Raw genomic sequence first — 21,348 nt, 5'->3', positions numbered from 1 at the left:
AACGACAAAAAAAAACGTATTTGCTGAACTTCTTCAAGAACGATCACGGTGCGGTGTCTTGATTGGCTACTTCCACAGCAGCTCGCTTTCGATTTGTTTTCGCCGGTAGCCGGTCGCTGATTGGTTACTCTCCGCCTAGTTGATCACGCCCACCCAAGCAGCGGTTCGCCACCGCCCGGGCTGGCCAACTTCGTGGAGGTTGGCGGCGGCCATTCATTCTTCTGCGGTCCGCCGGAGGACGTGGAACAGAAAAGAGCAGAAGGCTGCTGACTCGAAGGAAAGGGAAAGTTCGCCCCCATTCTCATCTGACGCCCAAAAAGAGGGGGAAACATCCAGCCACTTTGACAAAAGGGAGTCATCTGTCGTGTGGGAGTTCTTAAAAAAAGCTTCCTTCAGCATCTCTCAGTCCCACGTAAGTTCAGAGATAATATTTCACGTACTTTCCTGCATGTCCACTCATTTCCTTGCTTTTCCACTTCCTAGTCGAAGCCAAACTGACAGATTTTTTATTTTTTTTTTCGGTTTGAAGCGCTTCTGATAAGGCGTCCACCCATCTCAATTTTTGTTGTCTATTTGAAAGATATATTCAAAAAGTTTTAAAGACACTTGTTAGGATAATCTAAAGTGACGAACGAGCTTATTTTGGTGAACAAAAAAAATAAGTTGGACTGGATAATTTGTGCTGAATCTGCCACTGGGTAAAAAAAAAAAAAGGAAAAAAAAAGGAATCCTATGACGTCAACAATTTGTGAAAAGGTTTGTTATGAGCACATGTAAAGTAAGTTTTAACACCAACGCTTGCATCTATTCTATATATCGGTCTCTATTTACATTTGTTCTAAAACGTTATACTTACTACCTTCTACTTTATAGGCGAAACACAACTTTATTGTAGTTTGTAATCAGCTGTAAAATGCCTATTCCCGGTCGATAGTGGATCGATACCAATCAGTGCTAGCTAGAAGCTAATGTTTGGTTTCATCGAATGCGTTAGCTTGCTTGGTCTTACTGTACAAACGGATGAGTTTGAGGTTAATGTAATGTAAACAAAGAAAGGGAATTGCTTAAATAATTGATGGGCTCTGGGAAGAAAAGATTTAAAATGGCTGCTTTCAATCTGTCAACACACAAAATAAATACTTGAAATTGTCCATAATTTAAAGTGTGAGGGATTGTTTGTCAACATGTACCTTTTGATTGGCTAGCCACTAATCCAGGATGTATAAAATCAGGTGTTCAGTTGTCTCCCTAATGAGGATAAACGTGATATAAAATAGACAGGTGGATATTTTCTCGCCAATGCCATATACGCTATTCTCTGTACATACACAATGAAGAATCAATGTTATTTAGTTTCATTATTGAAGTGTGTAACTGCGTCACGGATGAGTTAGTTAATGAAGTTGATTAGTTGAGCAACTAAGTAAATTAGCTGACGTAAGGTAGTTGAGTATGTGCATACATTTTGTTACTTTATTGTGAATGACTTACTGTACTGGTAGTTGGTTTTGGTTAGTGTGACTTAGCTGAGGAAGTTGAGGTTATTAGCCGAGTTGTTGCTTTGGTGTAGTTGACTGAATCAGTTGAGTTACTTGAGTAGGTTAGTGTGAGTTAGTTGAGGGAATGAGAAAGTTGAGTAAGTTAGATGAGTTATTGTGTGAATGAGTAAATTAGCTGGATTTGACTGAGTTAAGTTAGTTGGGTAGGTTAGTGAGTGTGCTTAATGAGGTCATTGTGTTAGATGAATTTTAGCTGACTCAATCAGTGAGATAGCCAGTTGAGTAAATTGATAAGGTAATTAGAGTGTGAGTAGGTTAGTTTGTTGAGTAAGTTAGTTGAGTCAATGAGTTGTAGTTGGTCTCGTCAAGATGCAATTTCACAAAGTCAACAAAATGACCAAACGATCCATAAATTGATAACTGTGCCTCCGTACACGCATCGAGCGGAGCGTGGCTGTGCCTGGATGTCGTTTGCACGTAAACAAAGTTGCCCATTTTGCACAAAGCGGCATTTCAAAGTGTCTTTAAGTCTGGCTAACGCCTCGACGCCTGTCATTTGTTGTCTGGGGTGAGTTTCAGTGGACAACGTCTAAGGTTGCTCTTCTTTTGTGACTGCGGGTGAAAGTGTTGTCAGCCGTGACAAAGCACTTTGGGGTCGGGTGTCGGGCAGTAAAGCAAAAAACAAGTCAACGCCTGGAAACTGTTAGTGAGAAACCAGTGACGTCTTCACCGTGCATGACAGGAAAACATTGACAAGCACTCACTGATGTATGGCTACCTGTAAATTCTGCAATTTCAAACTGTGAAGTTTTGTTTTACCGATGCATGGCGTCCCGCACGGTTCCGTGTTAGAGCCCCGTTCAAAACCACAAAAAAAGAAAAGGGTTCATTTGTCCCGTCCCTGCGGATTGCGGAATGCCGCTCTCCTCCTTTTGAGGCCACAAAAAAAGTGCCGCGCTGTCTTTCTTGGCACGCTTATTGTACAGATGCTCCAGGAAGGCTGCGTTACTTACTACACTTTCAAAGTGTGGGGAAAAAAAAGAAAAAAGCTGACCGTCCTGTCGTCACGCGTGCAGTTGGACAGAAATTAGAGTGTACAGTATGGCGGAAAACGACAAACTCCCGCACGTGGGCCACATGGTGAGCTTTTCATGCTCTTCTGAAGTTGCCCACGCTTTGGTCTCCACTCATAAATTCCCACTTGGAAGGTTTGGGAGCATTTCTGAGGATATAGAAATGATAAAAATAAGCATACATGCATACAACTTTAATTAAGAGTCTTCCCTTTCAAAAGAAAAGATGACTTTTAATTTCCTTAAAGAAAAAAACAAATTTAAGCTCTATGGTGACATTGCATTGACAAAACATTGCTTGCTTTTTTTTAATGTATGACTTTTTTCTCTGTCAGATTTTTTTTAGTTGAATATTTTTGTAATATACTTAAACACATTTTAATGTTTAAATGAAACTGTCTTTTTTAATTAAATATGATTTAAGGCTCAACAGATTTAAATTATTGTTTAAGATTGTACTGTTTTTTTGTTTGTTTGTTTTTTCTAGAAGTCCAGCCTTTTGCTTGTTTTATTACAACAATTTTCTGGTAATATTGACCCATTTTTTATTCTCATAAAATGACATCTCATTTCTCGTAATTTTGTTTTTATTTACTTTTAATGTGGCCTTAATACTCCTTTAAATAAAACAGCTGTTTTTTGTTTTTTTCCATCATGTTACCATCCGCGTTTTTCCAACTTTCTGAGATGTTCGACAAGCTTCCAAATGGCAAAAAACAAACAACAAAAAACCGGCTCACGTCCGTGTGAAATGTGACAAAGTGCAGCAGGCACCCTTCAATGTTCCCACGTGGCTTCCTGTCCTACTTGTTCTGCCAAACAGCTGATTTTGGCCTCGACAAAGTGGCACAAAACTTTATTGCATATTCCAGGGGAAGACATTTATTGCAACAATCCATCATTTTTTTAATGTATTTATTTTCTGAAAAATACTTTCTATTTTTTTTTATTGTAAAATAGTGATTTTTTTGATTGAAAATAAAATGTATTAATCTAATAAAATTACATTTATTTATTTATTTTTATTTCTCAGAAAAAAAAGACTGTTATGGTAAGAATCCATCTTTTTTTTTTTTTTTTTCCCCCTCATAACATTGCAAGCAGGCATCAGGCAGCCCTCGCAGTTCCCACGTGTTTTCCTGTCCTCCTAATGCTGCCAAACAGCTGATTTTGGAGTCGACAAACTGGCGTGAAACTTTATTGCCGGGGCAGTCATGCACTCTTGATCAGATTAGGCAGCTCTTTGTTTTGGGGGTAGGGGGCAAGGGGGGCACCTAAACCTCCAGCAGCCCCCGGAGCTTACAGGGTGGGGTCCAGGGCCAAAACAAAGCACTCCCCCTGAAAGAAGGAAAAAAAAAAGAAAGGAGTGAATGACTTGTGGGGGAAGGGTGAAGTGCCTTTTTGTGCAGTTTTTTTTGGGGGGGGTGGGGGGACTGGGGGGTTCATTATTCTCAGGAGGGGAAAGACGGCTGCCTTCGTTCCGGCTAACGACGACGACGACGACGACGTCATCATCGTCGCTGCCAGAACTGTCGGAATATTCCTGATCAAAGCGGCAACATGCTCCCGGCGGGTTGAACCGCCGTACGCAGCTGTATGCTAATGTTTGATGGTTATGTGGCTCCAAGTCACGGAAAAGCCTCGCAGCTGTGTGCGCTACAAATAACACTGGACACCCAACTGCTTTGCTTTTTACAGTGGTGCCTTTAATTACCAATTAATTTTTTTTTCTTCCCCGTATCCATGTTTGGACCTGAAAACACGTGTATCTGAAATCATCATTTAAGCAAATAGCAAACCGCGAATAGGTATTTTAAAGTAATCACAAAAAGTGCACAATAGTAAATATTACAGACAGTAAACATACAGCAAGGACACTGCTTTATTTTTGGTAGAGCAACCAAAGTTCAATGACAACAGCTTGGCTATTTCACAATGATGTTATTGTTGTCAGTTTGAGCTAACGCTAACAAAACGATTCGACTTCATCATCTGTTTGGCCGGTTTTTACGGCGGAAGAAGAAGTCAACCTGAATGTGTAGACTGTGCGCGTGTGGCGTAAAAGTTAATTTGGTGTAGTGTTCACATAGCGCAGGGACTGGCTAATGGTCCGAGCAGCTGTGGTTTTGATTTGTAGTGTGACGACTCTCCAGGTGACTCGCAGACTGACTCGGGGATAATGTTACGTGACCCGGGGGACCTCACACGCACACACGCACACACATGCACGTAGTCGCACAAAGCTAACGTAGAATACGAGTAGTGTTGGCCCAAGTGTTATTTTCTTAAATTGCCGTTTGTAGACACCAGAATGGAATTAAAAACAAGCTACTTACTTCACAAGAAAGTGAATGAGGTTGACAGGAATTGCATCAATTGACAGTTCCGAACAAGCGTACTTTTACCGAGAATAAATTCTGCCTTTGAGGAAAGTGGGAAATCGGATGTAGCCCACTCGGGTTGCGCCAGTTCCGACCTCAAAGCGTTTGAGGCAACTGCAAATACAAGACATTCGATCACGTGACGCAATGTGATTTGGAATGACTGCGTTAACCAGAACAATAAACAATTTTGTTGTTTACGTTTGCCTCGAACACTTTGAGGGTGGAATTGCGACACTCCGAGTGGGATAAATCCGACTTCAAACCTTCCTCAAATGCAGCGTAAGACCGCCATTTTGATTTGTAACGTCAGCTCGGAATTGTCAGTAGAGGATTCTAATTTTATCGTTTGTAGCTAATATGAGACGGAACGCAAACATTTTTATTGGAAGATGGCAACTACATTCCTGTAATTTTCCGTTCTAAAAATTGTAGTATTACAACTTTGAGATCGACTTTTTCCTCCAAAAGTAAGATGTTTTTATATATCACTAACTCTCTTAACTTTTGAAATGTTGTCTTAAAATGATGTGGCTTCTTCGTTGAGAGAAAAAAAAAATCACCTTTACTGTCCAGACACGAAAACATTATCCAAGGGACCAAACATTGGAGATAAAACCAGAAAGCCAAAGCGAGGCTTTTAGTTTCACAATTAACTGCAGCGTTCCAGGGTCAGACATCTGTGATCCATCTCCCGGGGGGCAAGCGTCTGGAGCTGCCCCCCCGCCCCTTCAGAAAATACCCCCCACCAACCCTCAGTCCGCCAGCAATGACTTCCCGCTAGTTGCCTCAGAAATCGTTCACTCTGACGGCTGCTACTTTGTTTTTTTTAAACATCTGCTTCTGACCTCCATCCATCCCTCAGTTCTTACACTTTTAACCACAATATATACAATTACAGTCTCTGTTCTTGTCATTTGTTAGTTAGTGCTCAAAATGTAGGTATAGCTCCAAATTGTTTTTTTGTTTTGTTTTGTTTGTTCCTTGGTTATTGTTTGTAGATGGTGGATTGGTGGTAGCATTTTAGCCGGGTATTTGCTTTATGTATTTTCCAACGCTAACACCAAACTCATGAGAATCATAACTTTTTTTTTCTTTTTTTTCTTTCTTTTTTTTGCTGTAAGATTGAGCTTTTAAAATTCGCTTACCATCTGTGATCCGTTTCCTGGACCTTTTGTTCCATAATAGGGGTTTGCGTTGTTTCCCACAACACGCCTAAAACGACAATACGGGCATCGCTAACGTTGTTAGCACTGTAAATACTCTGCCCTTATCAGCGCACTGTGACTAACGAAGCTACAAGAAAGTCGATAAAAGACAAGTCTCCTCCATTATTCATGCCCCTTATTTCTGATTTGGCAGTGTTGAAGCTTGACAATGCTACTTAAAAGTTGTGATATTTTTGTAAGTGTAAATAAAATCGGCCAAGCATCAGCAACTCAATAAAATGCCTCTTGTTTGGGAAATCCAATTATGATTGTTCAGTTTGTAAAGGTGACATCAGCATAGTTCAAAGGTTACCGGACATTGCTGCTGGTAAATCTTACAGCTATTTAGCTCCTTAGTATATTACACACTTTTAATATATGGTCACAGTCGTTATGGTAAATGTTTAAGTTCTTACAACATTTTGTATGTATGAAAAGAAGCCCAGACAAAGTTCAATTAGTGCATTGTATTAGTCATCATTCTTTTGCTATGATCTATTCCTTCTCTCATTCCTCATCCGGCATGTTTTTTGTGCGTGTGTGAAGAATCACAATTATAAATCAGCTTTCCCAAATCGGCAGCCATCTGTTGCACGTCCGATTTCATCATTGTGCCATGATGTCATGTTTGTGTGCGAGTGTGCGGTCCGCGCGCACACACTACCGACACAAAACGCACGCATGGCGGAGGAAATTGGCGAGTACTTGGGACAATCATTGCATTAGCGGCCCCAGTGTGTAATCAGCGAGAGCCCCGGGGAGCAGAAGGCGTCTTTCGTAGAGGAGCTTTTTTTTTTTTTGCCTCTGCAGCTGTGTTAAGTGTTTTTTGAAGGGCTAATGAAGGGGATTAGCATGGAGGTTAGCGGTGTGATGTCACACCATTACAAAAAAAAAAAAAAATGTCATGGAGTTCATTTGCAGATCATGTCTTAACCGTTTCCTTAAGACTGCTCTCTTGCCCATTTCCGTTCTGTTTTGTTATGTGGTCTTTCTGTGTCACAGGTCTGAAGGGGCAGAGTCATGCATGTTTTAGATGTTTCACTCCTCCAACACACCTGAGAGCAAATGAGCTAGCCTGTGTTTGGTGGCCCGCACAGCAAGCTTAGAACGCAAAAACAAATATCATTGATGCCATTGATCAATCAAAGTCAACTAACTCTGCCAATAGACACTTGGTAGTCTCCCATTTTGGTCCATTTGTTTGGACCAACTTGTCCCGTGAGATTTTTCATTTCTAAAAAATTTAAACCCCCATTCACCAGACAAATGGATGACGATGAATCCCAAAAATATTTGACTGCCGTTGAGCACGGCGGTGAAACTTGATGACTGCAGTAAAATAAGAAACTCTTAACAACAACTCCTCAAGGTCAGATCTTGACCAAACGCCTCGTTGAAGGTCCCACCCTCAAAGACAAAGTTAGCACCGCGTGGTTCCCTCCTAATTTAAAACCCTCGGATACCCCAAAGAGTGTCTGAATAGAGTCTTTTGTGGCGGCGCCGGCTGCTGTGAGCGTACCTGCAGACATCCCCCAGGCCCGCATAATGGCCTCCTCCAGCTGTGGAAGTGCTCAGCATCCAGCATCGCCCCTTTGCCAAGAGCGATTTGCGAGCTAAGCACGTCTGTGCTGATAGTAACCGGCAAAAGTCATCTCGCGAGTTTAGGACCCGAGAGACGGCGTGTTCCCCGGACTTCCGACGAACTGCCTGCAAAACAAGTGGCCTTTTATTTACAGTTATGTTGTCATAAAAAAGGACGCAAGAGTCCGTAAATGCTCAGTGCTTGATTGATGCTGTATTAGCGTCGTCACGTCTGGTGATCCCACCGAAGCCGGTGTGGGAATTGCATATTATTCCAAGCTTATTCCAGAGTTTTCTTTGCAAAAACTGCAGCTTTTGCTCCCAAGTGTCCGCTCCTGCTTTATTTGATTACATTTCTTCGTTATTGAATCCGTGATAGCAGCCCTGAGTTTGTCTTTTTTTTCCCAACAAATACAAATCCTGTGTTAATCATTTGTGTAGGCACGCTTGTTATACGTAGGATTGCAAAAGGGTAGAAAGTTCCCAGCAAATTTCGGGAAGGTGTCCGGGAAATTTCCATGGGAATTTAAGATTAATTTTGGAAATATTCCGAATATTTCTGTTGGTTACTAGAATTTACCATCTGTTTGGTAAATTCCTGCTTTATTCCCATCAATTCCCGTTGATTAATTACCATAGAAAATTCCCTAATTGAAAATTCTTGCAACTATGCAACCCCCTCCGTGATGTCTTTGTACAGTTAGTTAGTTAACACAGTGTAATTGGCTCCATTTGACCAGTGATGATGCTTTTCCTTTCCGCTCTGGTGAACTGCGAGTGAACTGAGGTCTGGATCATGTAAAACGGGGGGAAAGCTATTAGTTAATTATCTGCAGTCTGATATATGCGTGTCATTACTTTGAGAGGAGCCGAGTGGCCCAAAGGAGGAATACATTCCCAAGTTGATGACCTACTTTACCAGCGACCATTACCTGATGGAAAAACCTTGCGTCTCCACCATGTGACAAATTACACTTTTCAACAAGATTCTTTGTCTTTTGAGAAGTACATAGCAGAAATATATTAACGTTTGGTTTTAAATAAGAACCTCTATAACCATCCTTCAAATTTGTACTTCTTCTCAAAAGTCAATCACCTATTTTATCAGGCACGTCATGACAGCGACCAGATGGAAAAAAGATTCAACTATGTAAAAATGAAAACATGTTTTGAACAAGTACATCCATTGACCGTCAGACCAAACCCGTACTTAGAGAGGAAGACATTCTTAATCGACGACCTCGTCATGACAATACCTGATTGTTAAATGTTCATTCAAGGTATCGAAGATTTTACCATGACGTTGTCACACTTGGAAATGTAAATTCCGGCCGGTTTTGACTGTTGAGTCTCCCTTCCAAGCAGTTTACCTCATGTAGTATCTTCCTTTCGACGGACGCTTCATGCACTCGACCTATGATGGTAGAGGACCAGTTTAGCCAATCAGCAACGCTCTCCTTGGTGAATATGAGAGGAAATCATTTGTTCAAGACATTTGCCCTGTTTTCTCAGTCAGATGGAATTGATGCGATGTACCATTTCAATATGACGATTTGATGAGTCATCAAGCTCGGACTGTTTTGTAATCACTGACTGTTTCGTCCAATCATGTCATCATCATCGTCATCACTCGGACTTGGCAGGAGAGTCCATCCTGAGTTTCCACGTGAGTGGTCTTTACACTATACGTCTTTAACTTTGTCCAAACATTTGGGCCAAGGTTTCCATAGTCTCAAAACAAACCAGATTTCCTGCTTTTCCTGCTTTGATGCGTTTGGGCCTCTTCTGAGCAAGACTACAAAGCAATTCCCATTCCTGCCTTTGTTCCCTACCAGTGTAAGGAACCGTCAATCATCAAGAAATCATCACAACTCAACCAGATGCCGACTCATCCTCTTTGTACTTGACACAGTACAGTTAAGTTCTACATTTGGAGGCAAGCCGTCATCTTCCAGTGACTCTGGAAATTGGTCTGCTGGTATTTATCAGGTTGAAGAAGGAAGTCGGGGGTGTCTGAGGCTGCTCTGTTGGGGCCTGTATGTTTTTCCAATATGGGGAAAAACAATGGCATGGGCGATAGGGAGCGGGGACCACCTGTGAAGGTCATTTTAAAAGTGGAAACCCCCCCAACGATAATAAACAAGGTGATCATTTGTCATGTCCATGCCCAAAATAGTTGGGGTTGATGTCAGCCGCCTGTTTCCTGTTATCTCAATCTTGTTTTTCAGCTTCTGTCTTGGTCAAGTTCAGCATTTTTCTTGAAACGTGGCATGAATTTTTCTACTTGTCTCGACTTATTTTAGCACAGTCTGGGATTGTTATATATGATATATTTTTTTCTGCTTTCTTTGCTTTTATTATCACTAGAGTCTACTGTCTAGTGTCTAACATGATTAGCAATTTTTGTTTACGTGGAAAATTGTGACAAGGTACAATGAGAACATGAAGAGTCCACATTATTTTAAGTCATGTGTTGGAACGAATACCATGTGACGTTTTCGACATGACGTTCTAAAATTTTTCAAAAACGTTTTTCTCACGATTAACCTTGTCAAAAGTACTTTGCCACATGTGTGACCTGAAATGATTTTGCGTCTAAATGCTTTCAGATGGAAATTGTCGTTTCTGAAACATCAGAATTTTGAAAAGTATGAACACGGTCAAACTCAACTTTTGTCGTTGTTTCCTGTGAGTCGGGATGTTTACCACGTTACGTTTGTTTGTACATTATTTAAGGACATTTATAACTGGACTGGACCGCATAATTGTCACTGTCAGAAAACTTTACTTGTTACATCAGAAACTGACGCTTGGGGGTAGTATCAGAACCGTAGCAGAGCCGGGGATGGCACCTGTGTGTAAGGGAAGGCTTGGAACAGGGTTGAAGTTTTGGAATCACGACTAATGACAATGGCACATGTTCCTGTTGCGTCGAAAGCAGTTGTCACTGTTTGAAAAAGTTGGTGAAAACACTTTAGCATCTGTCTGATAAAACCAACCTCCTTTTCGCTCCTCATGTGTCTCATTGGCGTTGTTCCGGCTTTTTGTTTCTCCCAGCTTTGAGTACGGGGTCAAGTTGGAAGTGCCTCCGTCATCTTTAGCCCCCCTAGGCCGTTCAGATAAATCCGCTTTTGAGAATTCTCCGTCAGTGTCGTTTGTGGGAATCTCAGCAGGTCGGAGCCTCGGGGGAAGTCGGGATTAAGGGGGCTCATCTTCGCCACAAAAGATGGTGGGAACAATGCTTGCCGATATCCGACAAAATACCTTCCACCCGAGCTCTGCCGACTTACCGATTTCCTGCGTCTGCCTGGAAAACAGAAGCACAGGGATTTGCAGCGGTGGGGTTTCGCTCTCCCCCCTTCGTCCTCGTTTATGGATCCCGGGGCTATTTTGGGGCCTAAGGTGGGGCTGGAAACGGTTAAGCATAATGGATGCAGTGTCGGGCCCGAGGGCCCCTGTGCTCTGGAGCGCTAACGGTGGGAAACCGAGAGTTACTTGGGGCCCCCTCAGAACTCCCCAGCCCGTCAACAAGCCGAGGAAAGAGGTGCGAAGAATGCAACCACCAATTTAGCTCCGTTTCACTTAGCTTTCACTTTTATCACCATTGTGCTCTTTTGCTCCGCGTGAAATTCCTCTTGAAGTCATGGCCAACCGTTGGGCACCTGTGCAACAGCGAATGCCCTTTTGTCATCACATCTGTCAAGAAAACTTCAAGTTAGCCTAATTGGGCTAACTTTAAGAGCATTTCCATTACACTTAAGGCGCTTTGTTGTTTTCCCCGCACATGTTATATATTTGCAGTAAAAAGACCCCTGGGAGAGGTTTTCGTTTTTCAGCCACCACGATGCTCGATCCACCGCAGCCCCTCCATCAAATGGACCCACCAGATCCCCTCTAGAGGTGCCCACGCAGGTGCACCGCCTGTTTACAGCAACTATTATTCTCTTGCGCTCTTTCCCACGTTGGCTTCCCGTGGACGTCACTATTGGGATTTCCTTACCTTCAACGCATCCGTGTTGTGTGTTTATGCCGAAGCGCTGCTTGGTAATTCGTCGTCCTTTGACCAGAAGGTTTGGGTTCACTTCCTGTCAGTGGAATCCGTCCCAAAGCTTTCATCCATATAATGTATGCATTATTTTTATGCGTAAGTACGTACAGATGGGTATAAACGCGCTTTGTGTTGGAGTGGTTGCCGTTCTTTCCTGTGATTGTTTACATATTTCACATCTGCCTCCACATGCTCGTCGACGGGTCTTCATGGCGGCCAGATGGTCGTGACGCTCAGCATCTCCGGTTGCAGACAACATCCATCCGTCCCCCCGTGAATCATGTCAATCTGTTTTTTTTTTTTGTTTTTTTTTTTTGACTGTCCGAGCTGTGCAACCGTCAGCTATCGGATACTTTGCCCTGCCGCGTTTGTTTTGCCTCTTTTGAGCCGTCGCCTAGTAACCTGCATCTCGCAGCAGGCTTTTATGTGGCCGTTATGTGATTTCATTATTTTTTTATTTTCCTCCACTGGAAAACTCTCAACGGGTTCCTTCCAGTGCCAAATGTTCCGTCCTCCATCTGTATCTTCCATCTTTTTTCTTTTTTTTTTCCCCCCCACACTTTTGCTCCTCGGCGGCCGTCTTTTTCCACACAAGTGGACCTGCCGCTAGTGATGCAACCCGCGTGCAAACAAGAACACTAAAAGACGCGTGTTCCTCTGCCAAGGCCAAACAAATCGATATGAGTTGTCCCTCAGCAAAAGGACAGAATCACCACCAGACATTAAGAGAAGCCCATAGCTGTAAATTGAGAAGTAGTTTGATTGTTTAAATCCTGTATTTAAAAAGTGTATTTTCCTGAGTGAAACCGGCAGAATCGGCCATTAAGCATTTCAAGGGAGTTTGTAATTTCTCTCTTTTAAACAAGGTAACCTTCAAGAGTCTCATTGCTGACAGATACAGACGATGTGTCAAGGGTGTTATTACTCAAGTCTCCCGTACATCTGCCTCGTTCCAATATTTGTCCGTCAGATCTTCACCAGACCATCAATCACGTACGGCCCCTGACAAGCGAAGATGAAACCGGCAGCGGCCGCTGATGTTTTCCGCCCGGCGACGCCGCTGTCCCAGCTCGGCCCTTCCTCGCTTTGATGTGAGCGGCCTGGGCTGTGTCTGAACTGCTGGAGGAAAAAAAACCTCCCGTGTCTCTTTCGGCCTGTCAGATGGCTCCGCGTGTCTTTGACAAACGTTCACCAACCGGCTTGTTTTCCTGTCTGTATTTTACCAGGCACCGGTTGTCCAGTCACAGCGTTGCATCTGTAATTAGACTCACCAGCGACACTTTTACTGCGTTGTCTTTTTTTTTTTTTTTTTTTTTTTTTTTTATGGCCTTGCTAAATCCAAGGAATGTTTATCTGCTGCAAATACCTTTTTAGATTTACTGGTGGAGCTTCCAAGGCCAAAACTGAGTGGAAAAACTTTAGCATCCATCTTTTTTTATTTTGGAACCCTTGCATCAAAGACGTATAGACTTGATGGTGAAGCTAGCAACGTGCTTGTGGCAATGTGGAATCGGGACACTTTTATGGATATCAACAAAAACTGCTTGCACATGTGAAATCCTCATAGAGATATAAACTGTGAACACCTACAGAAAAGCATTTCCCTATGCAGCGTAGCATACGTAATCATAGTTTCATGTGGGTGGACAATGAGTTTGTTTACGTACACATAAGTTATTGTACGAGTCCAATGCAAGTCCAAAATATTCAAGTTTACAAGTCTCAATTACTGTGGCAGTGGCTAAGTAAGTGAAGTCGGGTCCCCAGTAAATTTCAAGGGAGTCAAGTCATTACTTTGGTTAAGCAGGTCATAAATCAAGTCATTCAATCCTGCTCAGTCTCAACATTTTTCCCCATTAGCTACTTTGCAGTAGTTTCAGTACGTGAGTTAGCTGGACACATTAACAATTGCAGTTTTTTTTTTTTTAAATGACCCCAGTCCTGTCTCTGTATTGTCTATGAATTCATTATCTTCTCAATTTACTGGTCTTTGTGGGTTTTAGAAGTTAGATGCCGTGGTTGTTGTTTGTCAAATTGAATTAGCTTAAAAATGCTGATTTTTCAAATGTAACAAGAAGACTTGTCAAGTAATGTACAAATTGTCTTTTTTTTTTGGCAATTATGTTTGAGCGTGTATGCTTTGTCATCTGGGAAAAAATGACAGAAAGTTCAGATTGACAACCAATTTATGAAAAATGAGAGAAACGCAAAGTATGAAAATGGCTGTCTTTCATCCGCCATCAAGATTCTTCAATGACAGTAGAAGTGTTTGTGTTAAATGATCATTGATCCATTTTAATAGTTGTTTATATTTATTTCATGCAGTTTGCTGTAGCTATTCTCTTTAAAATGTATTTTTTGTTGATATTTTGGGGTCTTGATTCCAAACTCTGGAACGGATTAATTGGACATGCATGCTTTCCTATTGGAAATACTGCTTTGGTTTTTGTACAGGTTGATTTTCTGGAACAATACATTATGAAAAGGTTTATCTTGAGCAAGTCCCAAGTCCTAAAATTGGCAACTTGAGTCTAACTGTCGTCAAGTCATGCGACCTGAAACCTGACCCCGCATTTTCCGTCATTTTGGCTGCTCTGTACGTGAAGCTAAACGTCGCCCATAGTTCAGATCTGTTAGAGACAAACAGGTGCTTACTAGTCAGCACTTGGTTTGTATCAGGTCCTCTTCAGACGCCTCCTTCCTCAGACTTTCCATGCCGGGCCCTCACTCCGCCGCCTTTTCTACATGTGGAACTCATTTGTCCTTCCTGTGTCAGTTGAACACAAAGGTCAGTCGGACGGCGAAGTGGGGAATCTGCCGCGCGTTCGGACGGACCCTTCGACGTCCTGGCAACGCTCTTATCTGACCGTGCCTGGAGGAGGTTTGCGATGCGGATGAGCTCATCGGCTTTGATTGTGAACAGTCCCGGTCGGGGCCACATGACGGGATGTTGCTGTTGGCCCGTCGGAGAGTGGTGACGAAAAGCCCAGTGAGACAAAAGAGGGGAGATCCAGCTCTGCTTGTTGTTTTAACCCAGATTCGCCGCACAAGTGTGGCCGCCATGTGGACCCTCTCACCAAGTGACCCCCACCGTCCCCTCCTTCCCTGGTGGAGTAGCCAATCAGAGGAGGCGTGGGAGGGCTAATGGTGGAACGGTTCGGGGCGGCCTAGTCCCGGAGTGTCTGCTCTCCTGAAGAACCAGACTACGAGCCTCCGTGGAGTCAGGTTGGACTCTTGTTTATTTTTTGGGCTACTGAATTTGGTGACTTTCTGGACACGTGGTGCGGTGGAGCTGATGTAATCCGCCCGATCAAAACATGGCCGCAGATGTGCTGAAGTGTTAGGAAAGATTGGCCTGATGGCTCGTGGAAAAGCTGACTCTGCTGTCCCGCTCTTATTACACCAGAAATATTTCCTTCACTGGTGACAAGGCCAGGAAGGATTCGGCGTCCAAAAACTGCACGCGACCTACTAAGCCCATTGTTGGGATTGCTGGCGTCATCTGGAGCTGCTTTTGGGAGCAGGACCTTCTCATGCAAAACCTCCGAAAGGCCGTTTGTCATCCCGGCGGTACGTTCACATTAATGAAAACGATCCTTTTATGTTAAAAATGTCAATTGTGGCGAGATGCAGCAAGGAGAAGAGGCAGAGAAGGTCCCCAACTAATTTTGTAGTTGCCAAAAGCAAGAATTGTTGTTGCCACAGAGCAGAAAATGTTTGTCTGTATTATTGTACGTGTTGATGTGTCTGTTTTTAAAGTAATAGTTGCTTGAAGGTTTATAATTACCTTAACATCAATGCTATTTTCCGTGAGCTTGTCTGTGGTGTTTCACATTATATGTTAGCATTAAGCTAGCAGAATTTCAAAGGCCAAAATTCATCATTTGTTTAGAAAGGCAAGCTTCGCAATGTGTGCAATTTATTCCTCATGTAGGTCATATCGTGAAGTCTAAAAGGAAACACTGGAGTTCCTGTCTTGTTGAGCAGGCAACGAAGAGATAAGAGAGCGAAAAACTCCGACCCTGAGGCACTCCATTAAGCAGCTGACCCGGGGTCAGCCTGCGCCTGATAGCGTAACGGCTGCCCGGCTGTCACGTGACTGCTGATAAAGCTCGCCCGACGCACAACAGCCTCATTGTTGAAATGAAAACAAAGATCCAATACAGCAAATCTGCCTTCGCAAAGATAAAGATGCTTCGGCCTCCTCAAATAGACGATGCCGTGCCCCAATTAGTCGCTGGGCGCGACTATGTTTTTCTTTCCGCAATTTGACAACAGTTCCCGGGGGTCTGAATAACGTGTCTTGTGGTATGCGTTCTTCAAAATACCCCACGGATAAAAACAAATAAATAATAGCGCACGTTACACTTGCAATTCGTGTCTTTGATCCTCGTCATGCCCGTTGAGTTGCGCTTCACCAGCACGCGTAGAAAAGTGACGACCTCAATATTGAGGCCCGTGAGCGCTCGGCTGGCCGCAACCGACCTTTGAGACTTGGCGGCGTCCGAGAGCGCCTTTGATGAGGTTTTTTCTCGACACGTGGACCCGAGACGAACGCGTTCAAGGCTTCTTCTCTTTGTGAGGGGTCAAACATTTGAAGGCTAATTCCTCTCTGACGGGAAAAGTGTCACAAAACGCGTGATAATTGGACGCAGCTGCACGGATGAGACGCCGGGTCGCGGCGGGGCGCTTGACCTTTGAACCTTTGGCAGCGCTTGCTCATTGGCCAAGCTTCGCTTACGTGCTGCTCTCCGTTTGTCTGAAGCTCAGCCAGGATTCTGGTCCAGGACGGATCTGGTCCTTGGAACGTGTACGAATTCAAGAACTGTAACTTAACGTACATTCAAAAAATGAAGTCTGATCATTTGAAAGATTTTGCCAATGTTTACACCACAACAACATACTAAAACAAAGGGGAGGAAATGTAAAAATGGTGGCCAACAACAAGAAGTCCGATCCTAAGAAAAGTTAGTGTTCATTTATACGACAACAACCGATTTAAATAAAGACAAGAAAAAAAAAAAGCTGAGTCAAAATGGTGGTCAGGACAGTTTCTTTCCAAGAAACTCTTAAAGTGCGTTTACAAGACAATTAGCTCGTAAAAATGCAGGAAAAATTCAAATCTGGGCCAAAATAGAACAAGACTGTTCCTTTGTAGACTTGAGGTGCGTTTACGTCACACAAGATGTAACAGTCGAGTAAAGATGAGAAGGGGTGGAGAAAAAAAAACCCAGAAAAAGTTGAGCCTGAATGGTGGTCCCAAGCAGGTTGAACCCTTTGAACATTTAAGGAACATTTACATGACAACAACAAACTTCATAACAAAAACAAACATTAAAAATGGGCAAATGAAAAAAAGAAACAAATGGAAAAGACAAACAAACTGGGGGGGTCGAATGGTGCTCCAGGTGAAGTTGATTTTTTGTACGAAAACTGAAGGTTTAAGTCTAAGACAACCTTCTACAATTAAAGAAAAATTGATCCAAAATGCTGGTCCATGAAAAATATTTTCCAGTGAAGACTTATTCTACCCGGTAAAATTGGTGGAAAAAAAATAAATAAGTGAATATGGTTGAGTTAAGAAGATGTCCAATTTGGGTCTGATCTTTTGCAAACTTTGGACACGTTTACGTGACAACTAAGAAAGCCTGTTAGTGGATCTCTTATCACGAGGATATAAAAAAAAAAAAGAGACCACATTAACACTGCCACAAACGGGAAACGTTTCCCAGATCCACGGCCACTCCGCTGTCCCGGCCGTCGCCATGGCGAGCGTTTGTTTATTTGTATCTCTGTGCCGGTTTTACGGCGACAATGGGCCAGCTGGAAGGCGGAATGGAGTCGTAACCCAAAAACCCCTTTCACGCCGATTCTGAAAGCAAGGTTTTTTTCCCCCCCAAACTTTTTCACCAACGAGTAACGGAAGTAGGTCAGTTGCCATGCAATAAAAAGTGACTCACCTCCTATTTGTTTTCCTATCTGGCAGGTGTGTCCCACGCGGGCTGGCTACCGGGGAAACGCCGCCTCGAAACCATGTAGAGGCGGAGACCGCTGCTACCCTGCCAGGAGGAGGCCTGCGAGTCAAACGGCGGTCAGAAGATAAGAGGAAACTCTGAGAAGCAAGTCGACGGGGTGACCTGAAAAAAACTATCCAGGGCCGGAAGGACTGAAGAGGACCAGAAGGACTAAAAAAAAAGGAGCAGGAAGGACAAAAAGAAGTAAAAACAGGACTCAAAAGGGGACAGAGGCTAAAACATGGACCAGAAGGATTAAAAGGACTAAAGAGGACAAGTGGGACTGAAAGAAGGAAGCAAAGAACTGGAAAAAGGGACGAAAACGCGGACTGAATGACGGGACTGCAAGGACAAAAAGGACTGAGAGAAGGACTACAAGAAGGAATTAAAGAGTATCAAGGAGATGTGAATGGAAGACTAACACAAGACTTTAAGAAGGACTCAAACAAGGTGTGAAAGGTTCAAGAAGTCAAAGAAGGATTAAAACAAGAAGAAGGACTTAAAGGGCCAAGGAAAGAACTGAAACAAGGATCACGCTGGCTCAAAGAACTTTAAATCAGGAATAAAGCAACGACTGGACTTGAATGACTTAAACAAGGACTTAAAGAAGGACTTAAACAAGAACTTGAAGGACTAAAAGAACTGGAAGGATTATAACGAGGGTATAAAATCTAAAACAGGAAGTAAAAAAAAAAAAAAGAACTGAAAAAAGACCTGAAGGACAAATTGAAGGACTTTACGAAGGCCCAAAACAAGGATTTGAAGGACTTGAACATCGGACTGAAAGAACAAGGTCTGAAGGAAGAACTGAAGGATTTGCAAAAGATCTGAAACAAGGACTCAATGAAGGACTTGAAGAAGTAAAAGAAGGCCTGAAACAAGGACTTAAGGATTTAAAGGACTAACACCAGGAATGTAAAGAAGAACTTAAGGGTTTGAAGACGAGAACAGGAACTGAAAAAGACCTTGAGGAGAACCTGAAGGCCATGAAGAAGGCCTAATACGAGGACTTTAAGAAGGCCCTACTCAAGAACTTGAAAGACTTAAACATAGAAGGACTGAAAGAACAAGGTCTGAAGTTCGAACTGAAGGACGATCTAAAAGAAGGACTTTGCGAGGGCGCTCGGCTCCCCAGTCGAACCATGTGCCACGTGATCGTGACGTGCCGCTCCATGCTGTGGACGCTGCTGAGCATCGTGTGCGCCTTCGGCGAGCTCATCGCCTTCATGAGCAGCGACTGGCTGGTGGGCTTCCCGCGCACGGCCGACCACCGCCGCCACGCCTCCTCGCCGTCTGCGTCGGCGGCGGCGGCGGCGACCGCCGGCGAGGCCTACCGCCCCACGCTGGGCATCTACGGCCGCTGCGTCAAGCTGCCGCACCTGCAGCGGGGCGGCGGCGTCCTGTGCGGCCCCTACGCCGTCCACTTCGGCGAGATCGCCAGCGGCTTCTGGCAGGCCACCTCCATCTTCCTGGCCGCCGGCATCCTGCTGCTGTGCGCCGTGGCCTTCATCTCCGTCTTCACCATGTGCTTCCAGAGCATCATGAAGAAAAGCATCTTCAACGTCTGCGGCCTGCTGCAAGGCATCGCCGGTGAGAATCCGTCAGCGTGTCGAGCAGCGACATGTGGAAAGAATTTATGACCTACTTTTCATTTCCTTCTCCCACGCCACACAAAGAGAAACAAAAGCCATAGAAACACACGCAATGACACAGCAGGTAGAAAAAGTGTACACACCCCCTGGACAAATGCCAGCTTTTTGTGATATGGAAAAAATAAATAAATAAATGTGACCAAGATAATTGCTAAAACGCTTTTAAACAAACTAAAATGAAGAGTAAACAAATGTGGGTTGCATAAGTGTGCACACCCTCTTGTCACAGTGTGTTCTGAATGAACCAATCACGTGGCTCTGATTCACCCCAAATAAAGTTCGGATGTTCTAGTAGGACTCTTGAGCAGTCGTACACAGTAACGTGGGCGCCAAAATCAAAATGAGCTTGAAAACACGAAACCGGGTCAGAAATAGTCAAATGAATCCGTACACACAAAAACAATTGTTTTTCAAGAATAATACATTTTTTAAGAATAGTCCCTTTTTTCTCAAAAATTGAGTCACATTGTTTCCAAAAGAATGTTCACACTTTTTTTTTTTTTCAAGAGCTGGTTTATCTGTTTTTTTTTTTTTTGAGGGTCCGGGGTATTTATTTATTTATATTTTTTCCAATAAAAAAAACAAACAAACAAAAAAGTGTGAATATTGTCTTGGGAAAAATATGACCCAATTTTTGAGGGGAAAAAAAAAGTAAAATGTATTATTCTTGGAACGACGTGAATTGTTTTTGTGAAAAAAAAAATACTTAATTGCTGCTAAAAAACAAACAAACAAAAAAAAAAGTATGTATATTGTCTTGGAAAAAATATGACTATTTTTTGGGAAAAAAAAAGTCACTATTCTTGACAAATGTATTCTTGAAACAACCTGAATTGTTTTTGTGGGGAAAAAAAATATACTCAATAATTGTTTAAAAAAAAAAAAAAAGATTGCTGAATAAAATGAGACTTTAATTTCTGATTAGGAAAATGACCAATTCTTGAAAATGAACCTCACATTATTTTTAAAGTCTAACTTTATTTTCACGAAAAATATAACTTTTTATTTTTTTTATTTTAAAAAAATGATGACTTGATTGAAAACACGGTTGTGTTTGTGTAGCACTCCCCCAATGAACCCGCGTTTTCCCCAAACGCAGGCCTGTTCCTGATCCTGGGCCTGATGCTGTACCCAGCCGGCTGGGGTTCGGACAAGGCCCGCCTGTACTGCGGCGCGGAGGCGGCGCCGTACCGGGCCGGCCTGTGCTCCATGGGCTGGGCCTTCTACACGGCCGCCGGCGGCACGGCGCTCACCTTCCTGTGCGCCGTCTTCTCGGCGCAGGCCGAGATCGCCACGTCCAGCGACAAGGTGCAGGAGGAGATCGAGGAGGGCAAGAGCCTCATTTGCCTCCTCTGAACGCGACCACCAGACTGTAAATACGTGTAAATATGCTTCAATCCTGTCACTCTTTCATTCGGGGGTTATGCCACTCCAATCAATAAAAAAAAAAAAAGAAAAAAAACAATCAAGCAATGTCCACTGGCTCTTTGTTTTTCCAGGTGTACGTGTGTTTATGTGTTCCTCTTCTTAGCGTCCATTCCCCAGGGGCCACAAGCAAGAAGCGATTGGGTGCTCCAGGCGACCATTCATAATATACAGTCTTTTTAAAATTGCACATCTGTATCTTCAATAAGCAATCACCATTAAGTGAGCCAGGCAACAGGAAAAAAAATTACTAATCGCACGTTTATTTTTTTTATTTTTTTATTTTTATTTTTTTTATAAAGCATTAGTTTACATGGTTGTTTAAAAAAAAAAAAAAAAAGCATTTCTATACATCGCCATGAAAAAAAAAACTACTATACATGGCTGTTTTTTTTTTAACAAAATAAACGCCTGACTATACATGGTCATTTTTTTAATCAAATAAAAAACGCCTTACTATACATGGT

The 21,348-nt window shown here is 43.0% G+C and overlaps 1 protein-coding gene across 2 annotated transcripts; it reads left to right on the top strand.

Annotated features, from left to right (window-relative positions):
• The first annotated feature begins 140 nt into the window (after window positions 1-140).
• Window positions 141-20,899, top strand: lhfpl2a (LHFPL tetraspan subfamily member 2a). Of its 2 annotated transcripts, none has more exons than XM_077498200.1 (3): window positions 141-412; window positions 17,777-19,394; window positions 20,556-20,899. In XM_077498200.1, the coding sequence occupies exons 2-3, from the start codon at window positions 18,947-18,949 to the stop codon at window positions 20,810-20,812; spliced, it is 705 nt and encodes a 234-aa protein (XP_077354326.1). In that variant the 5' UTR covers window positions 141-412; window positions 17,777-18,946; the 3' UTR covers window positions 20,813-20,899. The 2 variants fall into 2 exon arrangements, with proteins under 2 accessions (XP_077354326.1, XP_077354327.1); XM_077498201.1 differs by lacking the exon at window positions 141-412 and adding an exon at window positions 14,862-15,360.
• The last annotated feature ends 449 nt before the right edge of the window (window positions 20,900-21,348 follow it).

The sequence above is a fragment of the Festucalex cinctus genome, chromosome 15 (assembly GCF_051991245.1).
Source record: "Festucalex cinctus isolate MCC-2025b chromosome 15, RoL_Fcin_1.0, whole genome shotgun sequence".
Taxonomy (NCBI): Eukaryota; Metazoa; Chordata; class Actinopteri; order Syngnathiformes; family Syngnathidae; genus Festucalex; species Festucalex cinctus.
The sequence above is the reverse complement of the archived record's forward strand: the minus strand, read 5'-3'. Positions and strand labels throughout refer to the sequence as shown.

Coding starts and splice junctions, on each gene's coding strand:
- lhfpl2a (XM_077498200.1), top strand. CDS start 18,947: ATGTGCCACGTGATCGTGACGTGCCGCTCCATGCTGTGGACGCTGCTG. Junction 19,395..20,555: donor CCTGCTGCAAGGCATCGCCG/GTGAGAATCCGT, acceptor CCCCAAACGCAG/GCCTGTTCCTGATCCTGGGC.